Source organism: Podarcis tiliguerta (assembly GCF_965153285.1).
Source record: "Podarcis tiliguerta genome assembly, chromosome: 13".
Taxonomy (NCBI): Eukaryota; Metazoa; Chordata; class Lepidosauria; order Squamata; family Lacertidae; genus Podarcis; species Podarcis tiliguerta.
The window spans coordinates 19048768-19070424 of record NC_139546.1 but is presented as its reverse complement, the minus strand read 5'-3'; the positions used below and the strand labels follow the sequence as shown (position 1 = coordinate 19070424).

Sequence of the window (21657 nt, the reverse complement as noted above, 5' to 3'; positions counted from 1 at the left end):
AAACATTTGTTTATATCCTGCCGGAGTGTACAAACACACACACGATAAACGCCGGCTCCCTCGGCCTGAAAGCGAGATGAGCGCTGCAATCCCATAGTCGAATTTGACTGGATGTAACCATCCAGGGGTCCTTTACCTTTTTTTTTACCTGCACACACTTCAGCATGGACCTATTAATGCATATAATAAATCTCCCACACACCCTTAGCACATGCTGTGTCCCAGTGGCGTAGCGTGGGTTGTCAGCACCCGGGGCAAGGCAAGTAATTTGCGCCCCCTAACCCGTGGATTTGCGCCCCCTAAACCGTGGATTTGCGCCCCCTAACCCGTGGATTTGCGCCCCCTAACCCCCAGATATTGCGCCCGGTGCGGCCGGCCCCCCCTGCACCCCCCACGCTACGCCACTGCTGTGTCCTTGCACAGCCTACTCTCTCATTTCACACAGAGAAATCCTCAATACCTCATATTCTGAGAATGCTGCCTCCCCAGCTAGGAATGGAGATAAATTTGGTTCAGTTCGCATTTAAAGGCAAACATACATAAATCACACTTCACTGAACATAAGGTGACCTGAAGCATCCTTCGGAATTCACTGTTCTCTGGATTTTGCCCTGCAGTTCTCCAGCCAGGTAATGAGTAAAGAAAATGCACATACGCTGAAATGTGTGATTATGGAAACTGATATATCAAATTGCATTACATTAGGGGAAATTGCTTGCAAAAACGTGCATAAAATTGCATTGACGTGTGTATATGGAGAAATTTGCACTAAGATGCTGATTAATTTTCACGCTGACTTTTTTTTTTAATGAATAAAAACTAATGTGGCAGGGTGGAGAATATTCACCCAATCCTACTTCCTGCTCTGTACAAAGAAAACCTCAACACCTTTGACTGCCACATGCTCACAGACACCCCGACCTATAGGTTCAAATGTTCTATACTCCTGGTTCACACAGTATGGACATCAGAAACGGTCAAATAGAACATTATGGAAGCCCCTTGTCTTCAAAGAGTACAGGTCCACCCCCCCACCCCCCGGTTTTAAAATCCTAAAATGACAACTCAGGCAAAATTACCCCCTTTGTATTGGAAGAGGTGAGATCTGTGTATGTCAGCTTTCACAATTCACAGAACACTTCAATAAAAACATTTTACAGTTTTGTACTTTAAATATGACCCTCTCGTTAAAAGAAAAACCTTCCTTCCTTCCTTCTTCTCTCTCTCTCTCTCTCTCTCTCTCTCTCTCTCTCTCTCTCTCTCTCTCACACACACACACACACACACACACACACACACAGACTATACTTACCTTTGCACTACCACCAAATTAAATAATAACCTTTCATTGTTAACGGACACACTGTGATGCCACAACAAGTGAACTCTGAACAGTGATTAAAGCAATATTTTTAAAAAGTCTATTTGGTGCTTTTAAGTCTTTAGTTCTGGGAGGAATCAAGAGTCATCTGAAGAACAACAACCTACAAATTTAATGCCATGGCAAGTTGATTGGAGCAGAATGTCCAGGATTCTCCTCCTCCTCCTCCTCCTCCATCTCCTGAAAGTATTGGCTCTCTTTTTAGCCTGCATCCAGGAAAAAAAGCAAGCCAGCTTTTTCTTTCCTTTTCTGGTTCACTGGCTAACCAAGGTCCATAACATGAAAGCACATAATCCACGAAAAAGCAACATGTTCCTATCCTTGTCCCCACTTCATTCAGTTGCAGAAAAGTGGAGGAGTCTCCATAGCCCACAATATGGAATACAGCTTTTCTGTCTAGGTGTCGTCTGCTCAGAGCAAACGGGTTTTTGCAGATCTTCAGCACGCTTCAAGCTCTACCTGGGGAAAGAAACAGATTGTAAGCTTGATCTCCCAGATATATGTGTGGTTGTGGTAGCTGCTGATTGGCCAGTTTCTGTGACATCACCAGAGGAGCATGCCCTGCCTCCGAATCTGTGGAGCAGCCGTGTGAAAAGTTTGATTTAATAAGGCAAATATGAAGGCGCATACGGTACATCTCATATACCTTGCACCTTGATTCTGAAGCTAGGAGCAGAAATGGATAAATGCATGAGAATAAACACAAAGGCGGTCCTTTTTGCAGCAACGCCTCGCCATTTCACGATCATTTTCCATTTTGTAAAATCCATTTTCTTCTGAACGGAGCACAGATTTTCCTCCTCTAGTTGCTGCACAGCAAGCATTGCCTGAGTTCTGAAGGAGCAAATTCAGAGTATGCTGCAAAGATATCCCACCCCCGGGCCTCCGGAAAACTCGGCACAGAAGCTTCATTGTAAATGAATAGTTGGAGCATTATGTGGACTCTGTTGCAGTTCTTCCTGTCCTGAGAGTGCACCATTGCTAAGTGGGCATTTCAGATCAGTCTTAATATTGATGATGGATACATTTCTGGGCAGTGGGTGTTTTGGGGCTAGTCTACATGTAGTTAGGGTCATCTTGAACAGACCCTCTGAGTGTCCCTATTTTCCAGGGATGTCCCTGATTTAGAGAAGCCGTCCCGGTTTCTGATTTGATCCTGGAATGACCCACTGACCATTACGTCCAGTCGTGACCGACTCTGGGGTTGTGGCGCTTATCTCGCTTTATTGGGGGTTGTGAAGCTCATCTCGCTTTATTTATATATAGGGTTGGGACGCGGGTGGCGCTGTGGGTTAAACCACAGAGCCTAGGACTTGCCGATCAGAAGGTCGGCAGTTCGAATCCCCGCGATGGAGTGAGCTCCCATTGCTCGGTTCCTGCTCCTGCCAACCTAGCAGTTCGAAAGCACATCAAAGTACAAGTAGATAAATAGGTACCGCTCTGGCAGGAAGGTAAATGGCGTTTCCGTGCCCTGCTCTCGTTCGCCAGAAGTGGCTTAGTCATGCTGGCCACATGACCCGGAAGCTGTACGCCGGCTCCCTCGGCCAATAAAGCGAGATGAGCGCCACAACCCCAGAGTCAGTCACGACTGGACCTAATGGTCAGGGGTCCCTTTACCTTTACTATATATAGGGTGCCTACATTTTGCATGGACTGGTTGCCTGGCAACATGTGCAAATGGCTTTAGATACCTATGACATCCATAAATTACCATAGAGCATATATTCAACACACACAAAAGTGACAATTTGTTGTTGACAAAGGACAGCTGGACATATAAAGGGCCCCATTACCTTCAGTAGCTTAGGGCCTCATCCAACCTAAATCCGGCCCTGCGATGGGCAAATGGTCTGATCCTGTGTAAGACAGCTACACAGCAACATAAGGCAGAAACTGCCAAGACTGGTTTTCACCCCACTCCATTTAGGCCTTGGGGTTTCCCAGACAGATGTTGGTTGTTTTGAAAACGCTCCATCCATCCTTTGTGTTTCCAAAAGCTTCTTATTCATGAGCAGCCGTCCGAGCGGCTGTGCTTTTTCCGCCTTCACAACCAGGCCTCTTTGGAAGGGGGCAGAATATCCACCGTGCGCATGTTTGCGCATGATGCCCTTGCTGTGCGTTTTCCCCTTTGACAAAGCCCCCTTTGATGCAAAGAGCCCCTCTTCTCGCTAGCTCCTGAATGAGGACCATTGAACGCCGTCCAGCTTTCCTGGCGTGTGGGGAGAAGACGCCAGCTCTCGCGTTTGGTGAGGGAGGAGGAGGCTTCTCTCCCCCCCCCTCACACAACCTTCTCCCTTTCCTGTTTAGAGCGTCAGGTAAGCAAAAGGAATGGGAAGCTCCGTCCGGTTTGCAAAGATCTCAGAAATGCTGAGTACATGAGAGAGCTGGTAGGGTGTTGGGGAGATGGGCTGCAACGGGTGCATATCTGACATAATGGCAGACTGGAAAAGGAGACCAGAGGCAAGGATGCTCCTGGACAATGGACAACCAGAGGCAAGGATGCTTCCTGGACAATGGAAGAAGAAACCCAAGAAAGAGAGGCTGGTGGATGTTGAGGTAAAGCAATGAGGCTGCGAAGCTTTCTCCTTCTGGCTTTGAGCATCTGCAGACAGGATCCCACAGCTTCGCATGTGCCTCCACAGCCTTGAAATCTCTTTTCAGTGCCATGGATAAGTGTTTCTGAGCATGCACAGAGTGCCTTTTATTCTCCCTCCCACAACATCTCTCCCATACAGTTTGGATCGTTGCACGAGGCTTCAAGGGTAAGATGGCATTGGCCGCTAGGCAGACTCAAGCTCTGGCCTTTCACCCTCATAAATCACACTTTGCAAGAATGTATTGCAGGATGGGAAGGTGACCATTGTGGTGTTGGGGCAGCTTTTTTTAAAAAATGGAACTGATATTTTGTTTGTGGGAGGGGAGATGGGCTTTTGGTTTCTTGAATTTGTTCAGCTTCCTTTAAAAGAAAGGTGTTCTCCAGCTCACAGCGAAGGGGGGGGGGGAATATATGAGGGGAGAAATGTGAGTGTGAAAAAGAAATTTTCAGGGTGGAATATTCTCAGAAAGTTTTTTTGCTTTATAAATATTTGTCGGAATTTAAGCCTCCTGCCTCGAGGAGTACCATCTTCCTCAGCATTTTGCTAAGTTTTTAGTTTTTATATGTTTCTTTGTCCTGAATTCATTGCCACTCTTTTATGAAACCGAATGGTTGGGTGGTGGGTTGGCTGTTTGCTTGTTTCTTCCAGCTCTCTGGGGGTTTTGAGATGGTGGGGAGGGAGGGTTAAAAGAGAAATTTCCCGGTGCCTGAAAACCAGCAGGGAATTCCTGCGGGGGCAAATGTCTGAGGTGAAATATCTGGAGACAGGGAGGGAAAAAATTGAATCAAAATGAATCTGTCGAACTGAGAATGAGGGTGGCAGCCAGGAGGACAGGTGTGGTGCGTTTTTGCCGGGAGGAGTGTGACCCACGAAGTGACAAGAGGCATTTTTCTTCGCAGGGACCTAAAACGATGAGCGCTTTACCTGCTTAAGTTTTTCCCCCCCTATCTCTCTGTGTTAAAACATATGGGAGCCAGGCGGTTAAAAGTTGCCGAGCCTAATAGAAGCATTGGGTGGGGCAGGGGACATATTGACCAGTTCTAGAAGAAGTTGTGGGGTGGGAGGAAATAACCAGGCATACAAGAAGAGAGCAAGGATGAGACAGGACCATGCAAAGGGAGAAGTTGTCAGAAGAACTAAGCGAAGGAACAAAACTCAGACTCCTTTCCCTCAGGCTACAGCGTGCCCACACTGCAAATGTCAATTGGTGGGGCTCCCAGTGAGAAACACAGGGACATGTTTCTCCCCAAAGCAAGGATTCTGTGGCCTTCAAGATCTTGCCAGATTACAAGTCCCACCATTTCTGACCAGGGGCTGATGGGACTTGGAAGTCCAGGAAAATATGAAGGACCTGGGCTCCTCTTCCCTGTCTCTGACAGAAAATTATCTCAATGCCCTCACACAACTGTGTTCCCCTTGGTCCCTTGAGGAAAGCCATGACAATTAAGAACAGGGCATTTTTTATCTAGCCGGAACTCGCCGGAACTCAGTTCTGGCACCCTTCAGATGGGCGCCATTATAAGACAACAAGGGAGGTGTTCATGGTGAGTTCCGGCACCTCTTTTTCTAGAAAAAAAATTAGCACTGGTTAGTAATGATAATTTCCCAAAGCGGCTCATGTTTGAAATGTTAGGCACACCAGTAAAAGTGCAGAAAGCCTTTGCCCCGTTCTCCCAACCGACGCCCTGGCCTTGCGTGACAGAAAAAGTCCGAAGAACAACCGGTGTGTTGGATCATTTCACATGCTTTATTTCAGCAGTCAAAATAATTAAAAACATCTCAAATTATTATACATATACAAAATAGGTACAGAATCTTCGGCCGCTCACACTCCCTACAACATCTGCCTCTTGTGAGAAAGAGAGGAATTATGGGTTTTTTTGCTTGAGTCGGAAACCCAACGAAAGACAGAAAGTGGAGGGGGGGGAGAAAAAGAGAGATGAGGGGTGATGTTGGCAGAGCTGAGGAGAAAGAGGTGGATAAGAAAGGGAAGAATGAATCAGCAACGAGGGAGGGCGATGAGCAAAAGTGTTTGCTTGTGGGATGGGACGAAAGATGGAAGAAAGAGAGAAAAAGAGAGAGAGGTGGTGATGGAGGAGAAGAACTGAGGGAATGGGGGAGAAAACACAAGCCAAAAGAGAATCCACCTGCTTTACAAGAGAAAGACAGAAACTGCTGAGACCTTGATCCCTTGTAGCAATGTTTGATTTATTTTTTTCCTCATCCTCGATTTTTTTAATTATTATTTTTGCTTGTTAAAAAAGAAATAGCACCTTTTGAAAGAAAAAATTCACAAGTATCTCTGGGCAGCAAGGCATCCAGTTTGCTTTTCCCCTCCAATAATCTCATTTCTATAGCACCAAATGGCCCCATTTTCAGCAAAGCTGTGCTTGGGGCGAGGTTTTTCTAGGTTTTGTCACCTCAAAAAAATAAAAAATAAAAAGTTCATGGGACCTGAAAATTATTAACATAGCAGACTAAAAAAAAAAAAAAAAGATATATGAAAGACACAGGTAGCACCTTTATCTAAACCTGAAACTCTGCCCAGTTTCTTCGCCCCCCTCTCCATGCAAGCTGATGCTAGTTTTTAAAAAAAGACCCCAAAACTACCCCAAAGAACTTGAAAAAGACAATGGTGAGGTAGCCATCCATACAACAATAATATACATTTAAACATTACATTTTCTCTGCTTTCTGGTATTATTGGCCATTTTTGCCCCTTCAGTTGCTCACCGACAAAATAATTAAAGCTCTTAAACCTGTCTTTTCCCCCCTCTACCTGATGTCTGTGAGAGGGACAGGCACTATCACCTGTTCTTTTCCTTCAAACAGGTTTCTGTTTCGAAAAACCGCTCAGTGCCACACCTTTTTTTACGATAACTTCGCCAAATTTATCCCTGTTGCCGACTGAACAAAACTGAAAAAAAGCGTACATTTAAAATGGCTGAAAGAATCATCTTTTCAGTGGCATTGCTCCGAGTAAAAATAAAAAAGAGAGAGAAAGATAAATCTCTTTCTATCAGGTACCGGCAGAGAAAGATGGTCTATAGGTAGATTTTGGGGTTTATTTATTATTACAGTTCTGGGCTGAGAGGAGGGGAGGTTATTTTTGATGGGCTTGTGATGGGCAGGTTCTACCACTAAGTTTAGTATTGCTCTGATTGCTGCCAGGAAGATAAAAACACACACCAGATTTTCATACAGATGTATTTCAGGTGTTGCTTGGTTTCGACTGATTTTGTCATTTTTGTATGGTTTTTATATATGTATTTTTGGAATGTACAAATATTGGTCCCACAATATTACTTGATCTTTTTTTTAAAAGAAGAAGATAAAATCAAACCATTCTGTCTTTGGGGATTTTAATAATAATAATAAAGTCAAGCAAGTGGATGCACTTCCTTAATTATTTTTGAAAAGTAATTTATTTTTATTTTAATGCTTTTTTTGTTTTTTTTTTAACGGAAACAAAAATAGTTTTAGAGATGATGGATAGAAAAAGACACAAATTCAAGTCCATGTGAAATTTCCTTCTTTTTTGGCTGTTTTTTATTTTATTTTTTAAACTGTCAGGTTTCCTTTTGGGTTTACAAGAAGCAGACTGGTCCAATATCAAAGCCGAATTCCTGGTCTCTGCCACCAATGTCCATGGGAGCCACATCAATGATGGGCAACCGGGAAGTTTTTGTTGTCTTGTATTCGATGACTGTCTTGTCCCAACTGCCAGTGTGACGCTGCAGAGGGAGGGAAAAATCAGAATTTAGAAATCAGAATATTTTGTTTTTGGCTCCATAGACTTTTGAAGCTTCCGAGTACAGAGGAATGACACCCCCTCCCCACATCCGACCTGAACTTTCTCCCTGGTCAACTGTGCTCCTAAAAGCTGGCTCCTGCCTTCCCCACCCTGGATGCCCATCCCATTGTGCCACATAATTACTCCGGCATTTAGAACTTCAGGGATTCAGGGCACTGTGAGAGAAGAGGCAGAACCAACATAGAAGTTGGAGGATATGTTATAGTCTATCTTCTGCATGACCAGAATCCAGGTCCTTAAGTCCAGAGGAAGCCACCATGAATAGCCAGGGGGAGCAATCACACCATCTGATCTTGAGCTATCACTGTCTCCTGATGGATTTAAGCTACTGTGGACTCAGCCATCTGGACCCTCTCTTGCCTTGAAGGCCTTTTGGCTCAAAAAGCAGGATGTGCCTTCAAAAGGGAAACACTAAAACGTCCAAGAGTCTGTCCCCGATACAGATGTCAAGAGCACAAGCAAGTAGGGACCGCTATACTAAGCGAAGATACACCTTTGCAGGTTCTGAGGATTTATTATGGCAGCAGTATGGAGACTGCGGCCTTCCAGATATTATTGGACTGTAACCCCCATCACTCCTGAGCACTGGTCATGGAGCTGATGGGAACTGAAGTCCGACAAACTTCTGGCGGGCCACGGCTTCCCCGCCCTGAGATCTTTCAGAGGGTTCTTTTGCTGAATAGGGATATTCCATACCTCATCTGCAATGCTTCAGCACTGAAAAGCACCCAGTGTACGTGTTTCCAAACACAGATAGGAATCACAGCACTGAGAGGTCAACCTGCAGTCCTGACATCCTCAGCCAGACCTGCCTACCCCTATTTCCCCCTGCCTCTGGCCATTCTTACATATGGCGTTGTTTTCTATGGATTGTATCCCAGTTCCAAAGCATGGTTTTAGCAGGAGGTATAGAAGGGGAACACCCCTGCCAGCTGTGAGTAAAACACTGCAGTTATGCACAAGGTCTCCAGTCGGAGAGAGAGAGAATCTATTGTACCCCCCACCCCACACCTAAAGACCCAATCGCTCACCGTGCAACCATCCTTGGGGACTCCATAGAGGAAGCGGCTGTTGCCCTCTGCTCTGATCTCGATCTCGTTGGAGCCTTGGAGGAGCAGAGCGTTCTGCAGGTTGCCGGTCTCTGCGTTCATGTAAGCCACGCTGTTCTTGCAGTGGTAGGTGATGTTCTGGGAAGCTTCAGTGGACATCAACCGCAGGAAGGTCAGTTGAATGGAAACATCAGCTGGGTCGGATCCCTCGCCACCATATTCGAACTGTCATTGGAGATGGAGGGAAGGAGGAAGCAAGGAATTGGTTAGCGCTCGTGTCATGTCCTCTAGGAACCCCACCCCCTGCTATATCTAGGAATCTAGCCAGCTCCTTTGCTTTCTCTTCATGCTCAGAGGGCCGAGGCAGGAAGTAATGCAATAATGGGCAAAGCCAGTTAAGCTGACTGCTGCCCAAAATCCAGCTTGGAAATGAGATGTAGAGAGATAGATGAGGCAACAGGTCTACATTCTTCTTGACAGACTGCTTTTCCAAGTTGCAGCATCTACAGCTTCTTTGAGCTAGACTACTCCAGCATGCTAAGTCAAGGGACCTTTGAGCCCAGCTGAACCTCTGGAATATATCACTTGAAAACTGGCCTATGTTTGCTTTTAACCAATGATCTTCCCCTCTCCCTTTTGCTTCCAAGTATCATAGAATTGGAAGTGATTTAAGGAGCAAGCCCAACTGCAAGCACCAGGAATTGTACTTTGAGGCTCCTTGGACAACATAAATTCCCTCTTCCTGTCCATTTTTCATCTGTTGTGTTCAGCATCCTTGGATAAAGGTTGGAAGTGACATCAAGCCACCATCCAGGTTCTGCCTTGTGAATCAAGCCCATTCCAACGAAGCCCAATGATGCCCAGGCCTCCCCAGGCAGCCAATTCCAGGGCTCTTCCACCTTTTACAGCTAAAGGCCCTTTCTCAATGGGCAACTTAATCTTTCTGGTTACAATCTGAGCAGATTCCATGGCAGACATGGAAAGTAGACATGGATTTCTCAGTCTCATTGAGGCCACTCCTACCTGTGTGTTAAGGTGATTATCTATTCTCAGTCTTTTCATCCTCTTGCTAAACAGTCCTAAAGCTTCTATTGAAACAACCAAGCAGTCACCAGGTTCTTCTGCCTGTGACATTCTTTCCGCACATGGAATTCATGTGGAATTCATATCCATTCTAGTTCAGCAGGTGACTTTAAGGAAACCTGACCCTGAAATAACTCTCTCCGGTCCAAGCTCAGAACAAGGGATTGGCAGTCCCAGCTAAGCCACCTGCTGGTTAACTGTCGCTGCCTCACCGATTCCTGGTCTCACCTGGAAGCCATCGGACATGCTTTCGCCGAACCAGACGTGCTTCTTCTCCTTGGGGTTCTTGCTGATGTACCAGTTCTTCTGGGGGATAGTGGGCTGAGAAGCTTGGACACAAGTCTCTCCAGTCTCCATGTTACAGTAGACCTTGATGGCATCCAGGTTGCAGCCTTGGTTGGGGTCAATCCAGTACTCGCCTGGTGAGGAATGGGGTCAAGTGAATGGGGATGATGGAGAACGGATCACAGGAGCAAAACAAAACATCAATTTACACCAACCTGATCTAAAAGGGGACTGGCCAACCATTTGCCCCTTCCTGCTTCTTCCCATCTCACAGATCCCACCCTCCATGCAATGAGTTCTCAGACTTGCCCAAGTGGGTCAGGAAAATATCTGCCCAAGCCTTACTCCATATAAGACGAGGAGGCAAATAGTTAAAAACAAAAGAATAGAACTACGTATGTATGGCTGAGATGGACTTCAGAGAGCCAGGGAATAGGGGGAGGTGGATGTGTGTTATATAAAATAGATGGTTGCCCCATCACTTCCCAGCATTAATTATCTACACAAGAAATGACATTCTGCTTCCTAAGCATATTTTTTTTTGTAGGAGAAAGGAGAGGGGCCAGAGAAGAGCCTGGGCTGGAGCTAGAAGCTCTACAGCAACTTAGAAGGCCCACTTCACCCTTTAGGACCTAAATAAATGCAAGTCACATTCTGCAGATAGAAGCTACTTGGGAGAATTAATCGTTCTGCTTGACTCAAGCATGTTATTTAGGGAAGAGGCTGTGAGAAAAGGCACCCAAATCACTGCCCAGTCAGCTCCGGTGGAAAATCCATTCCTGGCCCAGGACCTGAGAAAACAACTATATGCTTGGCTGTGCAAACAATCCCCAAGTGAAAGAGAAAGGTCAACATGGCAGAGAAGAGAGGAGAAGTGAGAAGATTGATATATGGGGAAGGAAAGACCAGGGCAGAGCCATTCTGCCAACGGACATGGTCCAGAAAAAAGGAGAATTCGTGGCATTTAAGAGATGCACCTGAGAATTGTTTCCCCCCCGACTGTACTCACCACTCTTCCAGTCTCCGTGGCACATCTTCAGGTCGCGACAAGTGCGGGCTGGGTTCTTACGGGTTCCGTCAGGGCTGCGGATGTTCTCGATCTGCATGGACAGGCTCTTGAGGGTAGTGTCGACTTCCAGGTCGCGGTCGCGCATCACGTTTGCATCGTCAGCTCTGTAGTAGCGGCCACCATCGTGAGCTTTCTCCTGAGGAGGCTGGGGCAGGAAGCTGAAGTCAAAGCCGCCGCTGGGTGGGCCTGGGGGACCGGGTGGTCCAGGAGGTCCGGGAGGACCCTGGAGAAGGAAAAGAAGAAGAGTAGGTAGGCAAAGATCTCATCCACCCATTGTGCTGATAACTATGAGCTTTGTACAGTGAGAAGGAATACGTACAGCAGGACCAACGTCACCAGTGCGACCACGGGGACCAGGTGGGCCAATGGGGCCAGGAAGACCATTCAGACCGTCTTTGCCAGCGGCACCGGAAGAGCCAGGGGGACCCTGTCAGGAACGCAGAACAAAAATGTACCATGAGTGAAGCTTGAATGCTTGTTAACATGAATGCAGCAGCAGCGGCAACAACAACAGGTGCATAGAAGGACTAAAGTCTAGCAATAATAGCCAATAGCTAAAATGCTGCGCTTTACAGCCCAATCCATACTTACTCTTGGACCAGCAGGACCAGAAGCACCGGAGGGACCTTGTTCACCAGGAGAGCCCTGCACAAAAGAAAAAATTGTCAGTTTTGATGATCATCTGGGGAAAAACAGGTTTGTTTAAATGGCAGAAAATGCAATCCTGTTCAGTTACAGAGAGGAAGTATCAATCTAGCTTCTGTCCATGCCAATCTCACATGTGTTCCTTCATCAATCTACTCTTCCAAGTGGCAACGGGAACCAATAGGTTCACTCAGTACAAAATAAAATAAAATTATATCTATGCTGCCATGTGTCTCGATTTTCCCAGACATTACTGGAATTTCAAAGGTGGAATTAATGTCAGGGAGGAAATTCCGAAAGGCGGCGCTTTGTTCTGGATCTTAGGCAAGTCAATAGAAAAATCGCTTGGGGGGGGGGTGTCCTGGTTTTTACCTTTTGAAATATGGCAACCCTATATATATATATTTTTTAAAAAAGGTTTCATTCAGTACAATGGAAACTGGGTATATCTCAAATGGAAGCCTTTCAGCAATTAGATTTCTAGGTCTTGGGTGGAAAGAAGGATAGGCAATATTTTTGTGGCCTATTTTTCATATGCCTTGCCCATGCTCGTCACAACTACTGGGCAGCATACTGTATTTGCATTTGGGACCAGGAAGAAATGTATATCAAATGCAGATTGCTTTGGGGTGTGTGGAGGTCTAAATACATCTTCTCCAATCTTGCCACTGTGTAATTAAGAGGGCTGCGTTAACGAGGGACCCAAAGGAAGCCATAGCAATCTAAGGCCTCCATCTTTAAAGTTCTTATTTCCATGCTGCTAAGGTAGGCCCAAGCCTGCCTTGGCCACTGCCCAGTGACAACAACTATACACCGAGTGACAGCTGAGGCCCACTGCTGCTTTCAACCACATGGCAGGCTCGAAGCCTTTCTGGACGGAGGAATGCGTGGAACAAATGGGGATGTGCATGAACGCAGGCAAGCACTTATTTGCAAAATGCATGGTGCGTCTGTAAGGGGAAGGGGGGAAAATACATATGGGTAGCTTAAAAAATTTAGGAACAAAATTGTTGCTCGTTAGCCTGCCCTCTGTCTCTAAAAGTTGGAAAACTGGAATTACAAGTTTTGATTAAGTAAGTTGGTGCAATAGGAGATCTGGATGGAATTGTAAACGGAAGCCGATTAATGGGCGAGGGCTATGGTGAACCTTCAAGGACCTGCAGTTGTACAGGCCAAATAGATGTCAAAGCTCCCCCTTTTCTTTCCTCCACCCCCTGACTAGATGTTTCATCGAAAAGGTATCCAAAAGTGGAATTTCCTTGCAGAAAGAGACGGTAGCTTTTGCTCATTAAACAACTGGACCGAGATCCACCTGTCTCTGAATAGTGGCTAGTCAGAGGCCTCTGGGGAGTTCAGAAAACAGGGTGGGGAAGGAGGCAGGTTTCCTCTGAATGCAGAGGCTCCATTTAAGTTATTGTGGCTATTGAAAGAAAGGTCTGTCCTTCATTCTTTTCCAGACCGTCTTAAGCCACAGAAATGAGATAGGAAAGCTCTAGCTCTCTAGATCAGAGGTGCAAGGCTCTAATTTGTGTGAGGACATTTCTCTCCTTCACGAGGACTAAAGCCTCAAAGCAAGACCCTCCATGTGTCCCTATTTTCCAGGGATGCCCCTGACTTAAGAGAAGCCGTCCTAGTTTCTGATTTGATCCTGGATTTGGTCCCACTTTTCCTTAGGACGTCCCTATTTGAGAAATGTCAGAGGGTATGGAGATCTGTGACGTCTGGAGCTTCTCTACATCAAAAATGGCAAAGAGCTTTCTGGTACTTACAGGGGGGCCAGGGGGACCCTGGAGACCAGAGAATCCTCTGTGACCCTTCATTCCTCTGTCACCTTGTTCGCCAGTCTCACCCTTGTCACCACGAGCACCTTGTGGGCCCTAGAAACGGAAAGCAAGATTTTAATTTTAATTTTTAAAAATTGGCTTATTGGGCTTTCACAAAGGAGAAAGGAAGGAAATGCCTATCAGCAAGTCCCTCTGCGTAACTCGGGATATGAACTTGGAGTGCTTATTTCCAGTTGTATTTCAACCATAAGGCAAAGGTAGCAGAGATCATCCAGACAGGAAGTGTCCAAGTATATCCATTCAGCCTTATTGAATAGCATATTATATACAGTGGTACCCCGCAAGACGAATGCCTCGCAAGACAGAAAACCCGCTAGACGAAAGGGTTTTCCGTTTTTCGATGCGCTTCGCAGGACGAATTTCCCTATGGGCTTACTTCGCAAGACGAAAATGTCTTGCGAGTCTTGAGGATTTTTTTCGCTCCCCACCCCCTTTTTCTAAGCCGCTAAACCGCTAATAGCCTTTTAGCAGTTAATCCGCTAATCCCTTAAGCCTTTAATAGGCGCTAATAGGCGCTAATAGGCGCTAAACCGCTAATAGCGCTAATCCGCTAAACCGCTAATAGGGTTGCTTCGCAAGACGAAAAAACCGCTAGACGAAGAGACTCGCGGAACGAATTAATTTCGTCTTGTGGGGCACCACTGTATTCTACCAGTATAACATAGCTGAGCTGGTAGAGCACGAGACTCTTACTCTCACGCTCATGGGTTCGAATCCCATGCCGGGCCAAAGATTCCTGCATTGCAGGGGGTTGGACTAGATGGCCCTTGCGACCCCTTCCAATTCTATGATTTTATGAAAAGAAAGAGAGAAAGAGAGAGGACATTTCAAAGCCCAAACTTACTGCAGGACCACGAGCACCAGCAGGGCCAGCGGGGCCAGCAGGGCCAGCGGGACCCTAGAGGGAAAGAGAAAAGGAGAAAATGTACATATCATCGCTTTTAAAAGTCCGCATGTAATTGAGCATGCAACTTATTTCTTTAGGAGCCCAGTCCTTGGAAGGGAGGACAATCACAGCAGGAAGAGCTCGAGTCTGTCTGTCGAGTCTGTCTGTCTATCTGTTTGTTGTATTGTTAGTTATAAAGTGTTTTCACTATAGCAGCCAGCCTGATATTTAGGATGTGTAGGTGGGCATATATGGCCACCAGATGGCTGCATCCACCTTGCTGAAACTAAGCAGATTTAGGTCTGCTCAGGATTCGCACGGGGGACCCCCTGGGAACCCCCATGCAGACTGCCCCGAGTTCCAAAGATGAAAAAGGCAGGATATAAGCATGCCAATGAATAAATCTGGGAGTTGTCAATTCCTGCATTTGGTCACAAGATCCTGGGATGTTCCATAGGATTTGAGCGGAAGATATTGCTCCCTGGGTCCTGCCACCCCCTGCTTGGAGAGTGGAATCGGAGCACGTTAAGATCACAAACGAGTGACCTCATTAATCCTCTGGCAGAGTTGCAATAAGGATGGGGAGAGCGTAATGGAAGCGGTTCCCCCACAGCGCTCTCATATGGCTCGAGTAATTATTTCGAACTAACAAATGAGGAGCCATAGGTGGATGCCAATCCAAGTTAATTAAAGCAGCATGAAAGAGAGCCCCTTTAGCAAATGTGAGCACAGGACCAGAAGTGTTCCAAGTTAATTAGGTACGAAGGCACGCTCCTGAAATATGTAAGACCCTGAAGCTGGGTGTGGAGGGTATGCCTATCTCATCTGCAAACGGATACCCATCTTGCCTGCATCTTTACTGATCATGAAAATGGAAAGTTGTGAATGACTGGCATTATTTCAGATCCACTGAACTGGAATAAGTCGGTTTGCATATATGTGGCCTAGTGGGGTTCGGAAAAATGAAGGATTTGGAAAACAGGTTCTCGCCCCCCACATTTTGCATTGTAGCAGAAGGAAAGGAAGCACCACTTACAGTCTCGCCACGGTCGCCATTCTTGCCAGCAGGGCCAACTGGGCCAGGGGCACCAGGGGCACCGGGAGCGCCAGGGGCACCAGCTGGGCCAGTCTCACCACGATCACCCTGTTTGGGAAAGGGAAAGGCAAGAAGAGGCGATCAAAGCTCAGAACCGGTGTGCGTTTGTGAAATCCAGTCTTTCGTTTTGCAAAGTTATCGGACCTGGGTCTTGCGGCACCGGCCCGTTCCGGACACCTGCTGCATACACACATGCATGTTCAACTCACCTTGGGACCAGCAGCACCATCGCGACCGGGAGCACCTTCTGCACCAGGAGAGCCCTGTCAGCCAAGAAGAAAGATGGTGAGACTGAGATTGTGGTGGTGTTGAAACTCTACAACTCTCTAGCTACCGATGGGAGATCTAGAACTGAGTTAAAACTATTCAACTCTGTAACTGAACTATATTATTCAATGCACATCTACTAGTAAGGATTTACGGACATATGAAGTTGCTGTATGTCGTTCTACCCGGACACTGAGGTCCAGCGCTGAGGGCCTTCTGGCGGTTCCCCCACTGTGAGAAGCCAAGTTACAGGGAAGCAGGCAGAGGGCCTTCTCGGTAGTGGCACCCTCCCTGTGGAACGCCCTCCCACCAGATGTCAAAGAGAACAACAACTACCAGACTTTTAGATGACATCTGAAGGCAGCCCTGTTTAGGGAAGCTTTTAATGTTTGATGCATTACTGTATTTTAATATTTTGTTGGAAGCTGCCCAGAGTGGCTGGGGAAGCCCAGCCAAATGGGCGGGGTATAAATAATAATTTATTATTATTATTATTATTATTATTATTATTATTATTATTAACTAAGGAGGACTACTGGTCTACCTAGCAGTATTGTCTATCCTCTGTAAGGACAAAAAAAATCAGGCACCATATCTCCAAGGTCTCAGGCAGCAGCCTGCTTGAGTACCCTTTTAACAGGAGATGCTAAGGAACAAACATGGTATCTTCTGCAAGTAAAGCATGACCCTGATCATGGTCCCTCACGAAGCTACACTGCTCTGAGCCAGACCATTGGCCCAGTATTGCCTTACTTTCCAAGGCTCCAGATAGAGGTCCTTATCAAAGCTTATTTTAGCTGGGGATGCCAAGGCGTTCTGCACCTGCATTTTACCACTGACTGCACCGTTTGACTTGGGCCATATTTCTGATCAATGGTAAGAGACTGGGGTTTGACAGAGAAAGGTGAACAAGTTTAGGAGTCCGGAGCTCCTGTGGAAATTGGAAGACTTGCCTCACGTCCAGATTCACCAGGGGGTCCGGCCAAGCCAGGTGGTCCCATTGGGCCGGGAGGACCGCGTTCACCAGAAGGACCAGATGGGCCTTGTTTGCCAGGCTCGCCCTGTGGAGATCAGTCCCAGTTAGAACAAAAAGAATCCAGTTGTGGAGATACAGAAGGAGGCGGGAGGAAGACAGCAGGAGAGGAATCGCATTCACACATCATGCTTGATCATGGTTAACTACAGTTAAAAAGAGCGAAAGAAGGAGCCTAGTCTAGGCAGAGTTTGAATTCTGTTCCCTGGGATCTCAGAAAGCACTAAAGAAGAACTTCCAATGCAACATGGGTTATGGGCCCAGGGAAGGTTATCTTCTCCATAGGGTTCTATATCACTTGAAATATATAGCTCTGCATTTCAGAACTAGGGAAGCATCTGTTGTATAAAGCATGGGCTAGTCTCAGATAATAGATTTCTATGGAGTTCTGTTTTGTATGGCTTACATCACTTTTCTAGATACTGCAGAACCCAGAGCACTGTTCTATTTATGAAAGCTCGCTCACTTCCTGATATTGAGAATCCAGGAAGTTTTTTCAAACCAGATTTGCATTTTACAAATTGAATCTGTTTCAGCTTTGAAAACTGAGATTTATAAAACACTTTGCAAAACCAATATTTGTTGTCTTCTTGATCAGTGCTTAAGGCAACAATATTAAGTTATAACTGACCAAGTTCAATATTTTAACTCCTCCCCACCTTGTCCCCTATCCTGTACCCCTTAATCCAGCTACATCTTTAGCGGTCTAGGCTGTGAGACAAATTCTCATTAAGAGAGGACAGAGTCAAGATTGAGCTCGAGGAACTTGCTTGAGAACTTTCCCCCCAGAATTATTTTCATTTTCAGTACACACAGCTGTGTTTTTTTCTGTTCTGGGGAGCTGTGGATGGTTCTTTTAAAACAGAATTCCAAAAATTTGTGAGCTGCTTCTAAGAAACAGTTGCACTCCTCAAAAAAATAATAATCTGCCCTTAAAACACAGAAAATATGTCAAATGCATTTCAAAGACCTAGCAAAATGCTCATATTAAAAACCTGAACAGATGAATGTTACTACATCTTTCGGGACGTCCTGTCTCGGGGCTTACATTTAATATGATCAACAGGATTCCCTAGAAATGTTTCTTTCTTTTGACAATTCACAGAACTTGTGGTTGAATGATAAGTCTTTTTGATGGGGTAGGGAAGATTTGGAACTGAATTCCAGGGTTTAGCCTTCACTTTTCAGCAATTCAGCCAAGGGCTGTGCAGGTATTTGTGAGCAAGCTAAAACAATAAACAGTGCTTTGTCTTAGCTCACCCAGACTTCCTTTTGGACCATTTTTCTAGGCACAGGTCCACATTTCAAATCTCTGTTTTAGAGCATTTTGTTGTTGTTGTCCTTGCGCTTTCCCTGCAAAAACCCACTCTGAACTGCTGAATTGGAGCAAACAGCAATCTACAGAAAACCTGAATTGCTGTTTGTTCCGATTCAGCTTTAAAGAGCAGGTTTTCCTGGGGAAAGTGGTAGTGGTGGTGGGGAAAACAACCACTCTTGGATACAGAGCTTAAAACGCAAGACTTGTGCCTAAGAAAGCCCGGGGCAAAAGGTAAGGTAACCCTAACCCATAGATGCAATATAGAAAACATGTTGCTCTGTTTCTACAGGAGAATGGTATTGACCTTTTATTTATTTATTATTCTTGGCCTTGGAGGAAACAAAAGCGATTATCTGGGTTAATGCACACTCATACTGCCACTAAGGAAAACGACAACAGAGCCCATAGTTATTATGCATTATATTAGGAGCAGAAACAAAGAGCAGCACAAGGGTGAAAAGAAGCCTTGCTTTGAGACCCGAGCTGCGATCCAAATCCCTTGTATCTGCAGACGTACCGCTGATGCTGACTTCTATATAAATGTGTTTAGCCCAAGAGTGCTGAAGACTAAACCTGAACAAGCAACTCAAATTGAAACTTTGCTGTGTTCCCTCTTGTTCTTTGGGCCTCGTATGTCAAGCATAGACTTCAGGCTGAGTCATCAGACCCTGAAGTATATTGTCAGGGAGAGGCAGGAGTCTGAAGGGACGGGCAGAGGAGGCAGCAGGGCAGGAGAATGATCCAGGGGAAGGGCCAGTTATTTGTGACATTCTGTGCCACCAATGAGACAGCAGGGAAAGGAAGAGGCTGGGCAGTCAGAGACAGGGGAACAGCTGCAGGGAATCGAATCTCCTCTGTCCCCGCCTGCACTGTCTCCAAGGATGAGGAGGGGCTTAAAGGGACAGGAGCAGCCGGACATGACACGCAGGAAAAGTCACTGGTTGCTCCTGCTGCAACTGCTGGGACAGATCACAGGTCTGAAGGAGAACCTCTCAGCTAGCTAGATTCTTGCACCTTTGGAGTTGATGCAATTGAGTGCTTTGCCAATTGATAACTAAACTTCTAATTGCGGGCACTGGGTATACTTGGGTCATATATTCCAGTTAGACTCGGGGTGTGTGTGTCTATTTTGCTTTTATGTATCCTTGCGTTTTCAGCCTTCTATGTGGCTGAGTCCACTTAAGAAACATTCCCCCTCAAATAAAAATTTCCTCGCTGTTCCCCAGCCCACAAACACCAGCCCCAGAAGGAAACTGAACCCAGACTTTCTGCGCAGAGTTCTCAGAGAAAAGCTGAAGGGGAGCACTCACAGATGGTCCGGGAAGACCAGGGAAACCTCTCTCGCCTCTTTGTCCAGGAAGACCAACGACACCACGCTGTCCAGCAATACCTTGTGGGCCAGGAGTACCAGGTGCGCCCTACAGGAGGAAAACGGACATGAGCATGAGAGGTCAACAGAGAAGCTCCCGGTTGGAAAAACACATGTCGTTTTTGCCAGCATTATGCTGCACTGCAGAAGGGTTGGAGGCGAGCTGGAAGAACGTGTGGATCCAGAATTGGCCTCCACGGTCACTTACAGACTCACTGTTAAACCATGTTTATGGAAGACAATCTTACTCAGCTACAAGTGATCACCGAAGAAGAAAGAAGACCCCAGACAGGCTGGGAAATAAGAACATGGTGGGCTTGCTTGAAGCAGAAGAACTGTTGGATGTCCTGACTCCACTTTACGTCGTGAGTAATGCCCATGAGGCTTTCTATCCTTGCCTAAAGGAGCCCACACCTTGTTGTATCTTGGCTGGCTAGGGGATTTTCCTTCAGGCTCTCTTTCAGCAAAGTGTGACCACGCATGGCAAGGACTACCTTTTCCACTGAAACACATCCCACATTAAAAAAACCCAAACACTTGGCAAGCAACAATCTGAACTAATGGATCTGGTCTATAATGTAGGAAGCCATTATGTGGCATTTCAACGATGCTCACTAGAACATCGCCACTGAAGAGGTGCAGCCGTAAAGATTTGCACAAGCAGTGGGAAATTCCAAAGCCAATTTAAGGCAGAGAAATCGTTAACATAGCAGCTGGGCTGCCATCAGGGAGCCAGATGTTGCAACAGGGAAATAACCCCATGGAGGGGGCGCCCAACTTTGGCTCAATCAACCCCGCTCAAGAGGAATGAAAGGTAAGAGGTGGCATTTACTTACAGCAGGTCCATCGGAACCAGGAGAGCCCTTCTCGCCAGGAGGTCCGGGTGGGCCAGCAGGTCCAGCTTCACCAGGGCGTCCAGCAGGTCCAGTCTCACCACGGGGTCCTTTGGCACCTTCCTTTCCACCAGGGCCTGGGGGGCCGGGAAGGCCGGTGTTACCCTTTGGGGGGAAAGAAAAGAGGACAAGGAAATCAATGACACTCACAGGCCATGTGTTGAGTTTGGGAACAGTGGCCCCAAATGAAGCATCTTTGAGGAAGGACCCCCACCCCACCCCAGTGAGGTTCTAGTGGGTCACTGAGAATGAGGAGTTTCCATCCCACCAGCTAGTTTTTGCATTGGGTTGCATGTTCCTAGAGACAGCCAAAAGCTTGGGCCACCGCATTTCGAATCAGGTGCAGCTCCAAGCAGAGCAAACTGAAACGAAAAGCCTGCCCATGCTTATGTGACAGTGTCATTTAAATGTCGTGGTTTGCTCCAGCAAATCCTGTGGACTGCAGATTGGGCAAGGATGCTGAGAACCTAATGCTAAAAGACCCTTGGCCTCTCCTCCCCAGCTGCAATTCCACGAAGAAGGAATGGCCATTGAGATAGTGGTATAAAAATACTTAGAGATTCTTGTGTGCCATAATAATCCATAAGGCCCAACAATTTCTGCTGTGTCTGAAGGCTTTTTTTATTATTATTGTGGTGGGATGGAGCTAAAAATTTGGGGGAAAACCTAGATATCCAGTTTGCAAACTTGGGAGTATAAAAATAAAAGTGGATGCACAAAGACTACTTGAAGGGGGTTGTACTAGATCACTCTTGTGGTCCCTTCCAACTTTTCCAATTCTATAAGGAATGCTTCTGGTTCGGACTAAAACCATTGTATATATTTAGATAGGAATTGATTCAGCACTATTCTCAACCTGTATCTTTTCTACCTTATGGCCCTCTTTTCCCATCCTCTCTGCTGCCAAGAGAGTCATCATATATCTTTGTAGGTCCTCTAATGTAGGCTCTAAGGGACTTCCTACTGAGCATCCTCTCCCACCACCAGCTACCTCGGGGTTGTGTAACAGCTTTCTAAATTGTTGCCCA

The 21657-nt window shown here is 46.2% G+C and overlaps 1 protein-coding gene and 1 long non-coding RNA gene across 3 annotated transcripts in view; one reads left to right on the top strand and one right to left on the bottom strand.

Moving 5' to 3' along the window:
- Positions 1 to 3564: 3564 nt before the first annotated feature.
- LOC310661894 overlaps positions 3565 to 21657 on the top strand; it is a 54459-nt gene continuing 36366 nt past the window's right edge. The window contains exon 1 of the long non-coding RNA XR_014504151.1: positions 3565 to 3696. This is a non-coding gene — a long non-coding RNA (uncharacterized lncRNA). The remainder of the gene's footprint in view (positions 3697 to 21657) is intronic.
- The window catches only part of COL1A1 (collagen type I alpha 1 chain), a 44828-nt gene continuing 30572 nt past the window's right edge, over positions 7402 to 21657 (bottom strand). For both annotated transcript variants that reach the window (XM_083408374.1, XM_083408375.1), the window contains 13 exons: positions 20573 to 20734; positions 19678 to 19785; positions 16970 to 17077; positions 15959 to 16012; positions 15690 to 15797; positions 14612 to 14665; positions 13693 to 13800; positions 11870 to 11923; positions 11598 to 11705; positions 11219 to 11501; positions 10153 to 10343; positions 8824 to 9066; positions 7402 to 7712 (listed from right to left, as the gene is read on the bottom strand). In XM_083408374.1, the coding sequence (XP_083264500.1) occupies positions 7566 to 7712; positions 8824 to 9066; positions 10153 to 10343; positions 11219 to 11501; positions 11598 to 11705; positions 11870 to 11923; positions 13693 to 13800; positions 14612 to 14665; positions 15690 to 15797; positions 15959 to 16012; positions 16970 to 17077; positions 19678 to 19785; positions 20573 to 20734 (1728 nt within the window). In that variant the 3' untranslated portion in view covers positions 7402 to 7565. The remainder of the gene's footprint in view (positions 7713 to 8823; positions 9067 to 10152; positions 10344 to 11218; positions 11502 to 11597; positions 11706 to 11869; positions 11924 to 13692; positions 13801 to 14611; positions 14666 to 15689; positions 15798 to 15958; positions 16013 to 16969; positions 17078 to 19677; positions 19786 to 20572; positions 20735 to 21657) is intronic.